The sequence below is a fragment of the Lates calcarifer genome, linkage group LG16_LG22, assembly GCF_001640805.2.
Source record: "Lates calcarifer isolate ASB-BC8 linkage group LG16_LG22, TLL_Latcal_v3, whole genome shotgun sequence".
NCBI classification, from domain to species: Eukaryota; Metazoa; Chordata; class Actinopteri; family Centropomidae; genus Lates; species Lates calcarifer.
Genome location: NC_066848.1, coordinates 12,931,810 through 12,949,868, shown reverse-complemented (window position 1 = coordinate 12,949,868; position 18,059 = coordinate 12,931,810). Strand labels below are relative to the sequence as shown.

At 41.9% G+C, this 18,059-nt stretch overlaps 1 protein-coding gene across 1 annotated transcript in view; it reads left to right on the top strand.

Moving 5' to 3' along the window:
• Nucleotides 1–295: 295 nt before the first annotated feature.
• Nucleotides 296–18,059, top strand: part of grid1a (glutamate receptor, ionotropic, delta 1a) — a 205,176-nt gene continuing 187,412 nt past the window's right edge. The window contains 2 exon segments of the mRNA XM_018696973.2: nt 296–846; nt 2,524–2,679. Of these exon segments, the coding sequence (XP_018552489.1) occupies nt 768–846; nt 2,524–2,679 (235 nt within the window). The 5' untranslated portion in view covers nt 296–767.

Here is an 18,059-nt window from a genome sequence, read left to right as displayed (position 1 = left end):
CGCCAACTTCTCCGAAAGTAAACACCACCGGAGCCGGTTTTATTTGTTGGCTTTTGCTTGTGAGCGGTTTGTCTCTCTTGTCGGTACTAGACACACGTTATAAGGTTTTTTTGTGGTCGCTTTCCCTGTTGTAACCTCCAATCATGTGTTTAGTTGTCGGCTCTCCGAGCGTCTTTCTCCGGCTAGTCCAAATCATTTCTACCCGGCTCATCGGGACAGCAGCCGAGTCGTGAAGTCTCTGCAGTCACGTGATCGAGACGGGACCCGAAGAGTGCGGCTGTGTGTGTGTGTGTGTGTGTGTGTGTGCGTGTTTCGGAGTGTGTATATGAGCGTCTCTCCGTGTGTAGTTAGAGGGGTGTCCCTCCTCCGCATTTTTTCCTTTTTTTTTTTTACTGCTTGCCATGCTTTAGACGCCGGAGCGCAGGGAGAGAGGCGAGAGTGAGAGAGGTAACGCCGGTCTCTCTCACCGGGCTACCAGTCTTACCTCGAGTCCCTGTCGGTTCCCTCTAGTCTTTTTGAGCCCACCTTCCTGTGATCACCTTGTTTTTGTTGATTTGAGGAGAAAAAAGAAGGGAGAAACTGGTCTTGGCTTTCATGTGGGTCTGGTCTGCCAGGAAGGAGGACCGCGGTTCTGTTTTTCACTGGGTTTTGATCATCTTTTTTTTTTCTTTCTTTCTTCTTCTTTTTTTTTTTCTTGGGGTGCTCCATTTGGACAGTATAGGACAGCCGAGCAGAGCTTGGATGAGCCGCCTTGCTGAAATCCCGAGATGGAGTTGCTGCTGATCTGCCTTTCCCTCTGGATATTGCAATGCAATTCGGCCAAAGCGGACTCCATCATACATATCGGTAAGCAGTCCGAAAAAAACATAACAACATAAAAACAAAACAACATGCTGTTTGGGTTGGACAGGTGTAAAGGCAAAGGCGTGCGGGAATAAAGCTCAGCCAGCGCATACTGCGTTGATCACAGGATTTTGGTGAGAGGGCGGGATAAATAGTCTATTCAGCTTGCATCCTGTGTTTAAGCAACACTTTGACTCTCGAGCGAGTTGAAAAGTTGCTGTTTTGTAAACGCCAATGCCCCTGACCTTTACCGCCAGAGCTATTTCCTTATTACTCATCACTACTAGTTATTTATCAGCCTATTTTTGCATGCGCTCACTTTTCGACGGCAGATGACTGCATTCATGTTGGATCCGGATCTAAACCTCACCACTGATCGGCCCTGTAAAATTCCAATTCTGTATTCAAACCACGGATTACAGTAAAGCATGAAGGCCTGTTTCAGATGAAATTAAGATCCGATAGCCAAACGGAGAAGGCTTTTTTTAGACCCGAGCTACCTCTTATCTGTACCCGACAAGCCTCAACTTTCACCGGAACGTGACCGCAATGTCAATTACAAGACGAAGGAGGGAACGTCAGTGGAGTTTCGTTTTAGAGATGCAAAACGCATAGAGCCTCTTTGTACTCAAACTTCAAACCAAAAGAGCCCCCCACCCCCACCCCCCCTTTTCTCAGAGATCGGGTGGGAGGATGCTTTAAACTCATCATGACAGTCTGGAGGTTCTGATTTGTGTGTGTGTGTGTGTGTGTGTGTGTGTGTGTGTGTGTGTGTGTGTGTGTGTCCTGAAACCTCATCACTGCATTTCTTTTTATAGTTTTCAAATACATACATGATCTACCACTCTCCAGCACACACACACATACACGCTGAATAATCGCCTTGATTTGTTGTCCCTTCTCATGAACGCAATCACGTAGCCTCTTATAATGACTGGCTTTGTAATCTCAGATAAAAACGTCAATGTCACTGTGAGCAAATTTCGTCTCGATGCTCCTCTGCTGCTGCTGCTGCTGCTGCTGCTGCCCACAGTTTACTGCAACAGTCTGGCAAGCAGCAGGTGCTCAGTCACTGGCTTAATACAGCGGTGGGACTCCATCCAGATAATATTGTTGGCTGATGCCGCGCATAACGTTTGGGTACCCAAATTGTACTTCTCTTTTTCTGACCCCCCCCCCTTACCGTCCGCGTGAAATATGTGCGTTGCTCAACAGCAGCCGATGCCATTTTGGTAAACAGAGGAGGAAAGTGTGTGTGTGTGCTCCACACAGACCTATAATGCTTATTGGTCAGGGTGCCATTGATCTAACAGACTCCGGTTGACTTTTATTTTGTAAGTTTTTGCTACTTAGTGCATCGAATAACACAGTGTTCATGTCATGTGGCCTTGTTGCTCTCCATGGTGCTGAAATCTTCTCAGGGCGCACTGGAGACGCTCATGTTGCACAGCTTCAAGGCTAAAGAAACCACGGGGGCGGGGGGGGGGAGGGTGTCTAAATATCACGTACCATTGTTGAATTATGCATCACAGTGACAGGCCAATCACTTTTTTTAAAGGCCTCCATATAGTCAGCCGTATAGCTCATTCACCTCTCCCCCAACTCTACCGTGCAATCACACTCCACTCCCTCGAAATTCTTCTTACTCTCCAAATAACTTGTGATCATTGTATTCAACAGGCGCCATATTCGAGGAAAACGCTGTGAGGGATGACGAGATTTTCCAACTTGCCATCTCAGACCTGAGTCTGAACGACGACATTCTGCAGAGCGAGAAAATCACCCACTCTGTGAAACTTATCGAGCCTAACAATCCCTTCCAGGCTGTGCAGGAAGGTAAGCGCAATTTCCCTCACAGTGTATCATTTTCTGTAATAAACTGCCCATGCTGTTTTTTTTTATTTGATTATTTGGGACATGTACGTCAGGAAGGCGGTCTTCTTCTTCGCTCAATCGCCTCTAAGATCAGACAACAGGTCCTATGCGTGAAAAGTCTTGACTGAGCTGATTCTGTGGGCCCTGAGCCGCTGCTGTTCGTTCACATGTTGATCAGTCAGCACGATGGCTCGTGGAGCAGGCGATGACGACTACCCGCGTGTCTCTGTGAATGAGAAAAATGGCTGTGTGTGTATGTGTGTGTATACGTGTGTCACCACCTGCAAAGCCCTGTGCAAATCAAGGTGTCTTCTATGGTTGTAAAGCTAGGTGGAAGCATTGCGTTAGAGCACAGCAGCTAAGGATAACATGTTAAGAGTAATGTGAAGATGATCAAATGTAATTCCAGCACCAATACTCATGGAATTGCATGTGTGTGTGTGTGAGAGGGAGAGAGAGTGAAATCTGGCTTTTATGTCTCTTTGAGGGATGAGCACCACTGTCTTGTTCATGCACATTTATCAGCCTTCAGCGTTTTCCTTGATTTTTTTTTTGTCTCAATCTTCTTGCCTCATTTGGATTCCCCACGATTGCCCAGAATGTGCACACCTCCACAAAACAGACAGGAAATTAGCAATGAAATAATTTTACTCAAGGTGATCTCTCCCAGTCACTGAAAGGTGGAACTATACAGTATTGACTGCAAAAGCGATTAAAAATTATTCGGCTTAAACGAATCATTAAGACTTTATTAGGTTCCTAGGGACCTTTGAAGGCTGTTTATGTCCCCTGCACTTAGTTACCAGTCTGTACTTTTGTCCCCAGTTGCACAAAAGGCCTTGATGACTCATTGCTATTCATAGTGCCCCTGACAGGCACAGAAAGATGATAATATGTCCTGCCTTTTGCTATAATTATCCCGCACCATTTAGCTGTGGTCCTTAGCAATGTCACTGATATCCAGCCTTCTAATTCACATTGCTTTTGTAAACTTAAGTCCTGTCGAGGCTTATGTGAAGCAGACAGGTTCTTCAAATGAACTGACGTACACAGAAATGGTATCCCGGCTACGCATGCTGCAGAGATAAGATAAAAATGATATTACACACATGTGTGACTTGGCTAATTTATCATTCGCTGTTGCTTGAGATGCAGAAGTGTAGTAATTAAACAGACTTGCCAGCAAATCATTTGCCATTTGTGCAGCAGTCTAATTAGTTGAGTAGTATAGTGAAAGATGGTGTTTAAAACTTGCCCACTTTTGACTTACACAATATACGCACTGAGCTCATACTAATGATCTTAAAGTTGTCTTCTTGTGACAATCTCCCATACAATATACTTTAAAAAACCCATTGGCATGTATGTACAAAGCTTAAGGACATACAGAAGTTGTTGATGATGCTGTAAAAAAGGAAGGTGTGAAGAGAATTTGTCACTGCATATCTTATTATTCCTCACTGAAAATGATTCAGAGCTTATTTCCTCAAATTAAACTGCCTTTCATTGACCTTGATTGGTTATAATTTAACATGCTTAATATTGTGTATGGCTAAGGCTCCTGATAATGAATATTCTCAGATGTGGATGATAGGGGCATCCGCTCTGGAAGAGAGGGGAATAATGTGCAGTCGATGACATGAGGATCGATGGGTGGCCCCCGGATTCCTGCACCAGACGCAAGGCAGGGTGTTGAGTGTTGAGTGACAACTTGGATAAGTTGACCTTTTGCTTTGCTCTTTTGTTCACTGCCATCCCACTGTGAGTGGCACTCAGGACCTTGCCATGTGATGGCAAGCAGGGAGGGGGGGAGCAGAGGGTGGGCACAAGCATGGAGGGTATGGGGGCAAGTGAGGGGAATGAGAATGAGATGATACAGTGGCTGTAGAAAAGATTAAGGGTGAGGAGAGCAATGAGGACAAGAATAACCACGAGTACCAGCAAAGGTGAAGGGAAAAAACTGAAAAAAAAAGAGAAGAGAATAATGATGGAGACCTGAATAAACATGAGTGGACATAAGAAGTGCAGGGAGGAGAGTTGAGATAGGAGTGAGGTGATGAGGAAAATTTGCCAGCCCAGTGAGTGGAGTAGTTGCAGTGTCATGTTTGTCCTTATTTGGCTTCCTTTGTCCTTGCACCGGCGGAACATATATTAACAAGGATGTCACACAGACAACATGCACACAGAAACACTCAACTATTCAGTCCTCCCCCGCTCTTATCGTTTAAAGATGACAGCTGAAGGCTGGCTGGATACACCGCCTGACCACACAACTGGCAGATGCTGTCCTATTTATAGGCTAGAGCAACTGGAGAGACTGAATAGGGCGATTTCAACACTGGGAGCGAAAACTCAGAATAATACAGTATCTATCTCTAGCGTACTGATGCCTGTCAGGAGAATTATGGTTTTTAGATGCCATCAACTTGTGATACAATCGCAAGAGCAAAACAAAACAAAACATGTTGTAAGTGTAACAGCCTCACCTTATATCTGCTTTATGTTTCCCCTTCACTTCTTACACTTTATAGAGATCAAGATGAGGCACTGGCAAGAATGATAAAAGGGGCAGAATCTATTCTTTTAAAATTAGAAATAATTCTCTGGAAGGGAAGGTAGAGATGACTCCCATAACGTGGCTACGCACAGTTTAACTTCTTGTTCTGCCATTCTGATCAATTTTAACACTTATCTAGTAACAGTCAGTCATCACTCAGCAGGGACAGTCTGTGTCCCATAAGGATGTGAACATTAGCAAAGTCGCAAAAAACCTTAAAGTTGAAGCATATATAGTAAGGTACCACTACACACTTTTCATTTTGGCCAATGTAGTGCTTAATGTCTCAAGAATACAATATATCTGATAAATACCTTTAATGATTTAGGTTGTGGCAACTGTTGAAAGAAAAGGAATGTCCATTTAAACTGGTTTCTCACACGTCTTGAGATTTGCTCCCCAAAATTCCTTCCCACCTTGATTTAAAAGTAGAAATTTGTTCTCTTGGACTGAAATCTACAAAAGAAATGAAGCCTCTATAACCTTTTCTGTCTTGCATTTTATTCAAAGGAAGTGGCAGAAAGGGGACGGCAAAGCTGCCACCTTGTTGTGTGATTATGTAAATCCAATGCATACTTCAAGAAAAGTTTAGCCTGAAAGGTGGATTTTTTTTTCCAGCTGTAGTTACTCAGAGCACATGAGCACAATCTCTTCAGATAGATTACCAAATGTAAGGATCCCCCTATAGCACCAGCACTGAGTTATTCCATCTCTCAGCACAGGTGAGCGGAAAGGATTGTGATTGGATTGGGGCTGAACCATGTAGTGTTTGTGTAACATTTGGGATTTCTCCTGCCATCAGAGCATTTAAAGGATACACCAAATAATGTAAACACCTCATAAAAAGAGACTCTAATGCACCATAAGACAACAAGAGAGCCAAGATCAAATTGCCATTGCTGGTGCATGGTGCATGGCCAAAATGCATCCATGCTACAAGGTCTGTGAGCTGTACTTAGGGACAGCAGTGTTTTGAGGTAAATGCCAGCATGCTAATATGTTAAGAAAGACACTTCCATTACATATGGCTTTACAATTCATGTTAATATGCTTCCAATCTACCTTCCTTCATAGCAGGGATTTTAAAGTACTTTTCTATGAGGTGTCCATATTATTTTGTCAAAACTCTGCAGATGATTTGGAACAAAGCAGGTAGAAAACACAGCCATCTGGCCACAGTTAGAGGAAGTAGTTTTCTGTACCTCTAATGTGCAGTAATTTGTTGAGTGTTCTGTCCCATTGAGTCCTCTTCACACACCACACCACGAGTGACCCTCCATTTCCATCTAACCCCTGCCAAGGTAACGTCAAGGAGGATTTAATTCTTTGCCCTTTCTCTCCCTTTAAGTCAATGGACTTAAGGACGAACTTGCAGTGCAGTTCTTTCTTTTTTTGTCTTTTTCCTTTGCTCAGTCTGTAATGACAAAAGTCAAAATGATGGTTCTATTGAAAGTGTGGGTAATATCCTCCATCTGATTCTCTGCTTATGACAACTCATTACTCGCCGTGCTCTAAACGTGATGGAATGCTGCCCTTTCACTATTATTGTCCCTGTGAATTTAATAATGCTGCATAAATCTTGGTTATGGATTTGTTTGTGTTTTTATGTCTCTTTACCAGCTCTACATAGAGGGGGGATGATCAGGCTATTTTACCGGCCCCTGTTAATTACCCAATGGTTATTTTAATCCGTCATAAGCTCCTCAATGGGCTGTATAAAGGCCTGCTGGTACCTTAATCAGCTAAGTGATGTTGCAGCAGAGGTCTACCTTTTACCATTTAATCCCCTTACAATGTGAGGCCCACTACGCAGCATCCATGTAGGGTTAACCTGACTTTGCACATTAATGCACAAGATGTTCATGAGTGGTCCAGTTAATGGTAAAGAAAATATTTAATTCCTGTAGGGCTTCTGATTTGAAAGGTAGAGTAGCACTTTTTAAAGCCATTTCAAAATAACAATGGCTCCAAACTAAAGGGGTTAGCTTCAGCTGGTTTGAAAAAATAAAAATGATGCTATGGTTAAAAAGTATACAGTACTGTGAAGAAGCCTAAAAGTGAATGCTTCAAAAATGATCCCCTGAATCAGTTAACTTCATACAAAGTGCAGCAAAAAAAAAAACTAAGTCAGATCAATATATGATGTGACCACACATTGTGTTTAAAATATCACCAATTCTCCTCAGTACACTTGTGCGCAGGTACTTGGCAGGTAAGTTGTTCGAAGCATCTTACCAAAACTTTCCTGTGGATTCAATCTGTCTCGTGTCTCGTGTCCTAATCCAAGATCGACTCCATGATGTTGAGGTCAGGGCTCTGTGGGGGAAAACTCTTTGTTGTTTTTGTCAGTGAAGATTTTTAGGACTCAGACTGTATGTTTGGGGTCATTGTCATGCTGCAGAATTAATTTGGAGCCAATGGTTCCATAGCAGCTTAACTGAAATTCTTACAGCTGCCATTTTGTCAGATCTGTGTCCAGGCAAGGATTGACAGGCATCTTTTATCTACTCCTACCTTACTGCAGCATTATCTGTACTAGCACTTTGTTACTGTTTTGTGATTTGTGATTTATTTTTCTACGATCATTTACTGCTAACATCTAGCTCTGTATTAGCTTTCTGCTAATAATGTCGATTTTGACTAATCGTTTTGGAAGCACTGAAATAACCAGTACATACAAATAAATCTTAAAGTGCCAACCAATTCAAAGCTATACATACAAATACTGAGCAGTTCTCTTCTGGCTTATGCTTTGTCCTATCTTCCAAATCAAAAATAAAGCAGATCATATTTTGTTCACATTTTGGACATGATTTATGAATACTGTGACACATGAACACACACACACTTGAAATGGATGTCTTGCCTCCTGATACCGACCTGACAAGTTGTATCTTGAATTCGTGCTGTGCTGCCTGGTTTCAGCTTACGATAACACAGTGAGAGATGCCCACGTTGCTGCTTGTCTCTGTGGACTTTACATAGCTGAGGATGGTTTATGCATTTGCTGTGCAAAATCACTGCAATGAACAATGTGTGATTAACAGTATAACAGAGGGCTTGGATGTGTTGACACTTTACTGGATGTGTCGATGCAAGTGCCCTGTTGTAGTGTGTTATGGATATTATTGCAGTATGTTAAAGGTGGTGATGGTTTGACTCCCTGGTGACTGCATTCAGTCTTTCCTCTGTTTGTCTCTATACAACTCATTTTATCTCCTGCATGAGGCAAAATACCGTTTCTTTTATTACACAGGTCATTTTTTAGTGACATTACACCTGTTATGTAACTGACAGTGCTGTTCTGTGGATTGTACAAAACCTCTACCTCTTGTCCTTCCATACCTGTGTCATTCTCACCATACAGTGTGGATGGCATAGGGCAGACCCTATGGGACCTGTAATCTACAGTGGGCTGACAGACACACAGCAGAATATGTATTCCTCCAGCTTTTCTTTATGAATGAATAGCCAGAGTCAGCAATGTCTGGCAACTGCTGAGCAGCTCATGCCACAGAGGGAGCAGCGACAGAAAGTAGAACAGAGAAGGAAGGAGACAGAGAGAGGTCAAAGCTGTTAAATTTGGGATCTGCTTAGCAGGCCTACAGCTTTTGTCCTCTGTGCTGTACAGGAACAGCCGGTCAGTATTCCCTCTCCTGTAGTGGGATACCTCTGTGTCACATAGTCTCAACATCTGTACCAGATGTCTCTTTTGGCAGTTTTGCAGACTTCTCTTGAAAGGAGCTCTGAGACATTTCTAAGTATCCAATTATAAAATGTGAAGGCTTTGAAAGTGATTTCGGCTTCGGAGTCAGAAGGCTTGGTCCGCTGATTAACTTCAAGAAAAACGTCAATTCACTTAAATGCCACGTCTGATCTATATTCAAAGGAATCATCGTCAGCATGCTAAATGTCACCACGAGCATAGAGTAAGTAGTAATCTTTTAATTTGATGAAACAGGACCAGCCTTGTTGTGAAGCGTGGATGGAAGTCTTTGCAGAAATAAATAAATAAGTGGAAAGAGAGAGAGAGCAATGAGCTGCTTTGTCTGCTGTAATCTTTCAAGAGATTTTCTGCTGTTTTTTCCAGGAAAGTAGGAAGTTGTGTTTGGTCTGCAGTGTAAACTAAATTAATGTATTGCGCTAATTAGAGAGAATGGCAGTCAAATCGGATCTTTGTGCATTTATGTATTCATCACACTCCCCCATGCTGCCGCACTGACAGACAGCTAAGGGCTGATTTCAAAGTATTCTCAACGCTTTTCACACTGGCATGTTTGATTGAGGATGTTCGGTGGGGTCATTGTGTGTAAGGCTGACTAATGGCTTCTAGGCGGTATGGTGGCTGTCTCTCTCTGAAGGACAAATGCAGGAAAAAATACATTTGAAAAGCAGGTATATTTTGAACAGGCAAAATCTTGATTGATGTTTGACTTTGTTCCTCCCGGGATGCAGCATGGATGCAGGATTCCTAAATTTGGTAACAGAGAATATTATTTGGGTCGTTTAGCACTGTCAGACAATGACATCAAACTAGCAGGCGACCAGATTTATCCTGGCCTGGTTCTGTAATCGTTGTTTGAAAGACATTAAGCACCTATATTGATTTTCCAATATGACAGCAGCATCTGATGCATGACGAATGCCTAAAAGAGGCAAGAATTTGTCAGAACACCTGCACGCATGCCACACATAACTCATCGAGCTGCCTGTTATACATACACATGAACATGCAACATATGTTTTCCCTATCACAGGTCTCCCAGCCCCATGTCTTATTCATGTTCCTGTCTTCTCTGGTGTGACAGATTTATAACGAGCTGCGGAGAACACTGTGACAGATGTTAGTGCTTTGCCACGACCCTAAACAGCCCCCAACCACCACCGGGGATTGGCCATCAATACTACTCTACCTGTTAGAGCAAGAGAGACTGAGTGAGACTGGGGCACAGAGAGAGAGAGAGAAGGCCCGGCCTGGAGGAGATATTCTGTCCAATCAGATTGATGCTGATGAGGCCCCCGGCCTCCTTCTGTTGTAATACATTGCAGTCCCACATGTTACTGGCATCATTTCTCTTTGTACATTCTGTTATGCTTTGACTTTATTGAGCTGCCCAAAGTATGCTGAGATGACAGAGATGGGGGGGTGGGTGGCTGTAGAGGTAGAGTGGGTGTATGAATGGTGTGAGAGGATTTGTTTGTTTGTGCATTGGCGGTATGAATATTTGCCTTTATGTGCACGGTTGTATGCTGTGATGTGTGCCAGCATTTCTGGTGTTTTTTTCTGGTGGTTTTTTAGACACGGGTTTGTGCTCGTGGATTCTTTTGAAAAGCGGCACTGTGGTTTGGTGAGAGGTGGTGTTGGTCATGGTAACAGTTTGGAGACAGGAGGGTGCAACTCCCTCGTTCACTCACTTCTAATGCTGACTTGCTCAGAGGGAAGTGTGTATAATTTACTACACACCACCTGCACCATTGGCGGCAAGAAGACTTCATTCCAGGGTGGAAGACAAGGAGCAGAAAATCAGCCCCCGAGTAAATCCTATTAGAGGCTAAACAGGAGTCAGCCAAAGAAATGCTGTGCGGCTATCTCCGACTTCACACTCCTTTCGGTGAGGGAGGAGAGAGGCAAGGGGGGTGAGGGGTGGGATAGGAGTCTTACTGAGAGTGAAGGGGTGTAGTGGGGCTGATGGAGATGGAGGAAGGCAGGGGGAATGATAATGCTGGGGGATATGGGGTGGGGGGGTGCAGAGGCCGTGAAATCTCAGGCCTTATGGAAGACAAGAGGGGGAAAGTCATTTGAAACTGCAGACTCGGCTCACTAGCCTCGCCGATGAAGAGATGCCAAAATGTATTTGGGAGCCATTGTTTGCATTACTGCCCACAGACACGGACGCCGAGTGGGACCATCTGTCACAAGAATCCCTCCTCGGTCTTCCTCGCTGAGTCTCTGACTCTCTGTCTCTCTCTCACTGCCATGGGTCCTCTACCATGCCCAGGCAACATGGATTTTATCCAAAGATGAGGCTAAGCTAGTGTGTAAGCTCTCTCTGAGTGAAATCAAAACCCAGCTTAAACCTCATGAGTGAAAGCCTAATGTGTAGAGGGAGAAATATGCAGGCAACCCTGAAAACTGGGTCAAATATGCATTCTAATATAAACATATACTTCAAACAGTTTGGATAATGAAGTCTTTTACTTTATTCTACAGAAGCCATTGCATGACTACTCTGCTTTTATTAACTGATATGCTGATTTATGCTTCTTGTGCTCATTCAACTGTTTTCCCTTTGAACACTACTCAATCAAACACATCACAGCTAAGAGAATGCTGTTACTCTTTTACATGGGATGTTTAACATGTTATTGCCTGTAAATGGAGAATTACACTTCTGCAGTTAATTGGATGGATGAGAGAAAGCACACCAAAGAGCCAAGTCTCAGATAAATAATTGATTTGTTATTGTTATTGTTTCAAAAATGTGCTGACTATGTATTTCAGTATTAAGTAGGCCAGGATTTGTCATGTTTTCTAATCCATCGCTACATCAAGGCAAATCACTCTGGGAGAACTCATGGGATGTGTAGGCCTCTTCTGTAGGTCATATCAAAGCAAGTTGTAATTTCTGAGTTTTAATCATCATTAGAAACAAGCTTTTGAAATCCTGTGCCACATAATTCATCAAATCCCTCTTTTTTTTCTTGGTTATGTCAGTGTAGAGAGCTTCTAATTAGATGGCCTCATTCAACAGAAACACCAAACCACATGTTCAATATATTCAAAACCAAGAATAAGAAGCGCAGCTTGATGTTATTTGTAAAGCCCTCTTTCTGAGATGTTAGTGTCCAATAAATGACAAGCATCTTTCTCTACAGCAGCGGCTTCCAAACAAAAAGTATGGCAGACACACATATACTTAACGGTGGGTTAAGAATTACACTATAAAAATGTGAATATTACAAATTACTAGTCTGCAGCTGTGATGGCCACAACTGCTGTCAACTGAAGCCATAAAGGCATTCCACAGTACAACACAGACTCTTCCTTTGTGTTGTCTGACAGTGTTGTTTCATAGCCATTGATGTCATTAAACTGTGATCATGGTCACTTAAATGTGCGACTTGACAGGTAGCTATTTTGTAGCAATGCATCTAATACTTGTCGAGACATTTCACTTAAAACTAGAAACACCAGCCACTGTGCCAGTGGAGGAAATGTCAGGGGATCATCAAAATAATTAGGATTCACACTGAGCAACATGCATATCTGCACCAAATTTTATGGTAATCCATCTAATAGTTTAAATACTGAAATGAGATATTGAGATATTTCAGTCTGGACCAAGTGGTGGACTGACCAGCACACCAAAATTGTCATCCATACAGAAATACTGCTTTTATGGCTGAAAGTCAACAAATACATCAAAATTAGCTAAATAAAAATAAGCTATATACAATATGTTACCTTTAATCAGGGCACGTGTGAGTGTTTCAGTGCTGGTTACTCAAGATGTGTCCTCATCTGGCCAGTTTTTGTGCCGAACTAGATTTTTGATTGGTAGAATAGTGTACTTTGTGGAAAGGAAAGGGTGCTCACATATGTATCACTATCTGAATATCTTTTTTTTTTTTTTTTCAAAGCTTGAGCCATGGTCACAGCATAGAGGAAGATGTTGTGAGCAGCCACAAAGGCTTCTGACTGCGCCTTTGACTTTTTTTTTACTTAGCCTGCTTGATGGTTTAATGGGTTAAGGAGGATCACTTTACTCAGAGAGAGAGGTGATAAAGAGAGCAGCGTCAGTGTACTGTTTGCATTTTAAAGCCTTTTCAAACCCAAGGCAACCTGAATGATTCATTATTTCACTTGAACGAGACAAAGCAGGTTCATCATCTCACATTATCATGTCACTCGGAGACATGCAGTCATTTTGTTTGCCTCAGACACAACATGTTACCAGAGCATTTCACAGCTACAGTTTTCCACTGTCACTTCAATCACTGCATGTTTACTTTTCTTGCAAAGGAATGAAAAGCCCATTAGCACTGTGTAAATAATTACAGTGTATATGTCAAAACATTTATGGTGTAATTGATTGTTTGTTTGAGTGTCTTATACCTGTCATGGAGGTTTGGTACATCTTTGTGTACCTTTACCTTGAATGTTGACATAATGTATTTGTGTGTTACTGTGTGGCTTAAAATCCCAGACACCACTACTGTGACCCAAGTTCAACTCCCAGCAGTAATGCTTCCAGCTTGGTGCCATGCTGCAACAAGCATTGCCTCCAAAGGCATAGATGTCCAGATAGACACACACAGAGTTAGAGCAAAAGTGAAAACTTTAATCTGTGGCGGTGGTTTCAGGGGTCATCTTTTGTGTTATGAGCACAAACTGTGTGTGTGACACAATGCACAAGGACGGAGAGTCAATAAGAGAAGCAGCTTTTTTATTGAACTAGTTTTTAGCCTTGACACTTTGTACAAATGTGTATGGTCGCCAGAGGATGAATCATAATGACATTCATGATCCCCTGACCTTAACTCTGATGCTACCACAGGGTTGACATTTGTGGTTTTAAGTGAAATGTCTTCACAGCTTTTGGATGGATCATCATGACATTTTGTCATTCATGCCCCCCTCAGGATGAATTGTAATAACTCTAGTGACTTACCAGTCCCACATACAGGTCAGCATTTCAGTTTGTTTTGTTTATGACACCTGCAAAATGAATTACATTGCCATCAGCCTCAGTCGTACTTTGTGTTCAGTGATAATTAGCATTATATCAGCATGCTTAAACACTAAACTAAGATGGTAAACATGCTAACATAACGCCCCACTTAACACCAGCATGTTAGGATTGTCCCTGTGCCTCACAGAGACATTAGCATGGCTGTGGATGTTTAGTTTTGTTTGGAAGCAGATAATGACAAAAATAGTTATTGACCCTCTGACAGAGGTTTTCATACAAAGCTTTTAGAAATTTGTCTTTCTAAAACAACATCATAAATTTGTCAACTATTTCATTGTCTCTACCCACACTCTATCAAACTAAAATTGATCATGATTGCAGTCAGGACTGGTCCTGCTAGATTGGTAAATACCTGACCCAATGCTGGCCTAAACTCTGTAGAAGATACAATGCAAAGCAAGTGTCTTTTTGAGTATGTCCACAGAAGAAAGTCAGTCATCAGGTGTGATTGGCTGGTCAGGGTTAGTAGACATTTCATATACTGCATGAGCTCAGGCTGTGAAGTCACATGCTGAGTGGCTTTAAACATATTAACCATATGCCTGTACTCTCATACTCATAAGGGAATTACATAATGCATTTTCTCATCCATTATATGGATTCCATGTATATATCCACAGTTTTCCAATTCTCTGTATGGAGTAATGTACCAAGCATCATACCTCAGTATTTTCTATTTTTTTTAAATTTATTTATTTATTTTTTTTTTTTTGCATAAATCAGCCTTTAAGCAATCAGATTGGATCACATCTTCAGTTCAGAAAGAGGCAAAAGAACATTTTCACACTGGGAAAAAGCACCCACCCACCCACTGTCTTCCAAACGATGATGTGGTTGGCCCTTAGGTAAGGTGCACTTAGTAACAGGGTGTCTAAGACTCCATCCAGGTAGAAAATGGGCAAAGGCACACACTCACACACACAGCAAAACAAACAACCCTCCCTTGGGCAAAAATAAGATTGGCTCTAGTGATTTTCAACCACTTAAGGCTTTAGTTATCAGTGTCTTCACCACTCACACAGCAGCAAATATTGTGTCCTGGGCAAAAACAGAAATAAAAATTAATGAAACGTGTAGAAGAGCAACATTTTCATGAGGTCACACACAGGAACATAACAAAAACTTTCAGTATGCAGAGGCTCATATTCCCCATACAAGAATAATGACAGAAAAAAGGTGTCTCAAAGGCGCTGTGAAAATATACAAAGGAGATGAGTAGGAAGAGAAGAGAAGCAGATTGCCTCGAGGGGAGAAGGAGAGGAAGAGCAGCAGCGGAGGAGGAGGTGGCAGCGTTTCAGATCATCTCTCCATCTTTCCCTTTTTTCTCTTGGACAGCAGGATGATGTCTATCAAGGCAATGTCATCATTTCTGGCAGTGCCAGCTTCCTCCTAGCAACGCCCTGGCAGGCCAGCACACCCAGGAAGGAGAGGCTAGAAAAATGAGGCATCTCCCCATTGAATAGTTGTCCCTCACTGACTCACCACATGCCCACTCAGTGCCATAACAAAGTCATCTTTCAGCAGTGCAAAAATGGAAACTCTGGACACAGTCGCATTCATTCCGGCGCAAACAGCATGTGTGCTTTTGTCAGAGGCTTGTATGTGGTTGTTGAGAGTTCACTGAGTGTGTGTGTGTGTGTGTGAAAGTGTTAATGTTTACAGGATGTGAATGTGGATGTACAACAAACTAGCTTGTTCATTATCGTTACATAGGAATGTTTTTGAATCTAATTCTATAAAACCCTCATAACAAAGTCAACATATGAGTTTGCTGTGTCACACCACGTATCTTATTTCAGATTGCACTTAGAGATTGTAACCTAACGCCTTGATCCAGTGCATTGGTTGATATGGCAACAGCTCCCTACACGAGAGCACTAATTTTCTCTGTCCACCTGTTGACAAGGGAGAAACAGAAATGTGTTGCACTTGCTAGCGGGATAAACAGGCACATGCAGGAGCATGAGAATGGCTTTTTCATTTAAGATACTTTTTTTGTCTTGTCTTGATAACTCAATAACCACATGATAAAATCAGCCTGTCAAGGGGATGTTTGGAGCTTTTTCTTTTTTCTTTTTTCTTTTTTTAAATGCTGAAGCCAACTCAAGAGGGATTCATATTCTGTTTGTCATAACGGATGAGTGCTGAGCAGTGCCCTCCTTTGCCTCAAATGAGCCACTTTCTTTTCATGAATGCCTGATATGCTGTAGATAAATATATAAAACAGAGATGGTATCAAGGATTAGCGACAGCAATATTCAGCTACTTTCTGTGTTGTGAAAAAGAAAGCGAACGGTAATGACCACATTCAGTTCTTTCCCCACTGAGCCCAGAGGAGGGAAAATACATCAGCCTGAAAGTCAAAGTTGCAGCATGGTTGTAGCTGCTGGGATTTCCTTCGCTTTTGTTGCTTCTCCTGGGATAAATGGTGATGGAATCATTGCAGTGTGTTTATGTGCTGTCTTTCCTTTTCAATATTTCAAGGGCTGGCTGCTTTGTGTGTGTGTGTGTGTGTGTTTTTCATTTGTTTTGAGGGATCTATTGAGACTACACATCTGTTTTAGTTTTCTGGTTAGTTAAGTGGAATTAAGTACTTAAGCTGAATTTGTTTTTACTGCTGGTAGGCTTTTCTGAGTTTTATATGAACAATATTAATGTGATTTAACCAGGATCAGAGTTGACCTTAACCCCACTAGCCAATAGCCTTTCCAAATTCCACACATTATCCATGTTTAATAGTTCTCAGGGCAAATTGCGATAGTTTATTGTTTGGCTCTATTTGCTCTACCTTCAGAGAACATTGACACAAGCTGCTCTCACTATTTTGAGAACATTTGGAAGGGATTTATTTTTTCTTCTTCTTTTTTTTTTTTTTTTTTTTTTTTTTTGAGGTTGAAAATCCCTGCCTGGAATCGAATCCAATTGTTAAAGGGCTAATAGCAGCTTTTGTTAGGAGCCAGATCAGGATCGTGCTGCTTTTTGTGTTCATTAATGTGTTTGCAAATATTAATACATGTGTCTGGCTGTGTGTGTTGGTGTGTGCATTAGTGCTTTGCAGAGGCTCAGTGTCATCCCCCTTCAGTGAGGAAACGGGCTCGCAGCTTTTAGGATTTTGCCTTTAACAGTGTAAATCTCTGATTATGTGTTCCTTTATCGGAGTGCAAGGTCTCAATGGGAAAGACTCTTGGAATGTGTCATCAATAATCTCGATAGCCCTGTAATGCCTTTCAATCCTCGATTTTCTGTGCATTCAGAGCCATTTTAGCTTTTGCTATCCCTTTAAACTAACCCATTCCACAGCTGTCTGTGGCCTTTCTAATCCAATGCAGCCTATCTCCGCTTCTTTTATTGCTTCTTATGTGCAGTATGAACAGAGTTTATCCTACCACTGTGTTCCTGAAAAGGGGAAGGCTTTAAAAACTTTGTAGCTGCTGGTCTCAGCAGAAATGGATTACACCTGGCACTGGTTTTGGTGAGGATCAATGCCAGGCTTGAAATAGGGAGAGCAAAAATACGGTACCAGGGTTGTGTGAGTTTCCTCTCTGACCCTGGACAAGCTGGCTAGTGTTGATTATTGATCAGGGTTTGATTATAACCCACCCACAGACCTCGATTTTAAGAGGGGTGTGTGTTAAATATAAAGTGTCCTCAATATATGTGCTGCTGGGAGAAATATGGCTCAATGTGCAATGTTTGCTTTGGATACAGGCCACAATTTTACATAAACTTCTATATTATGGTGCTTTGTTTTTCAGTTTTGGAGCACATTCATTTCTATTAGGGCTGGACAATAATTTATTTATTTTTTATCATTAATAGAGATTTAGGGGAATCATATTATCTTTTTATCATCTGTCATGATTCCACAAATTTCTGTTGTCCAAATTAATGATTCATAGTCAGCTATCCTTGTTATCCCTAGCCTTATGATGATGATACAGTAGCATATTTAACTACTGTATTGATTCTTTTACTCCCAATGGTGAAGCAGTAGTGTTTTATTAGATTGGGACACAACCTTTTCTATAAAA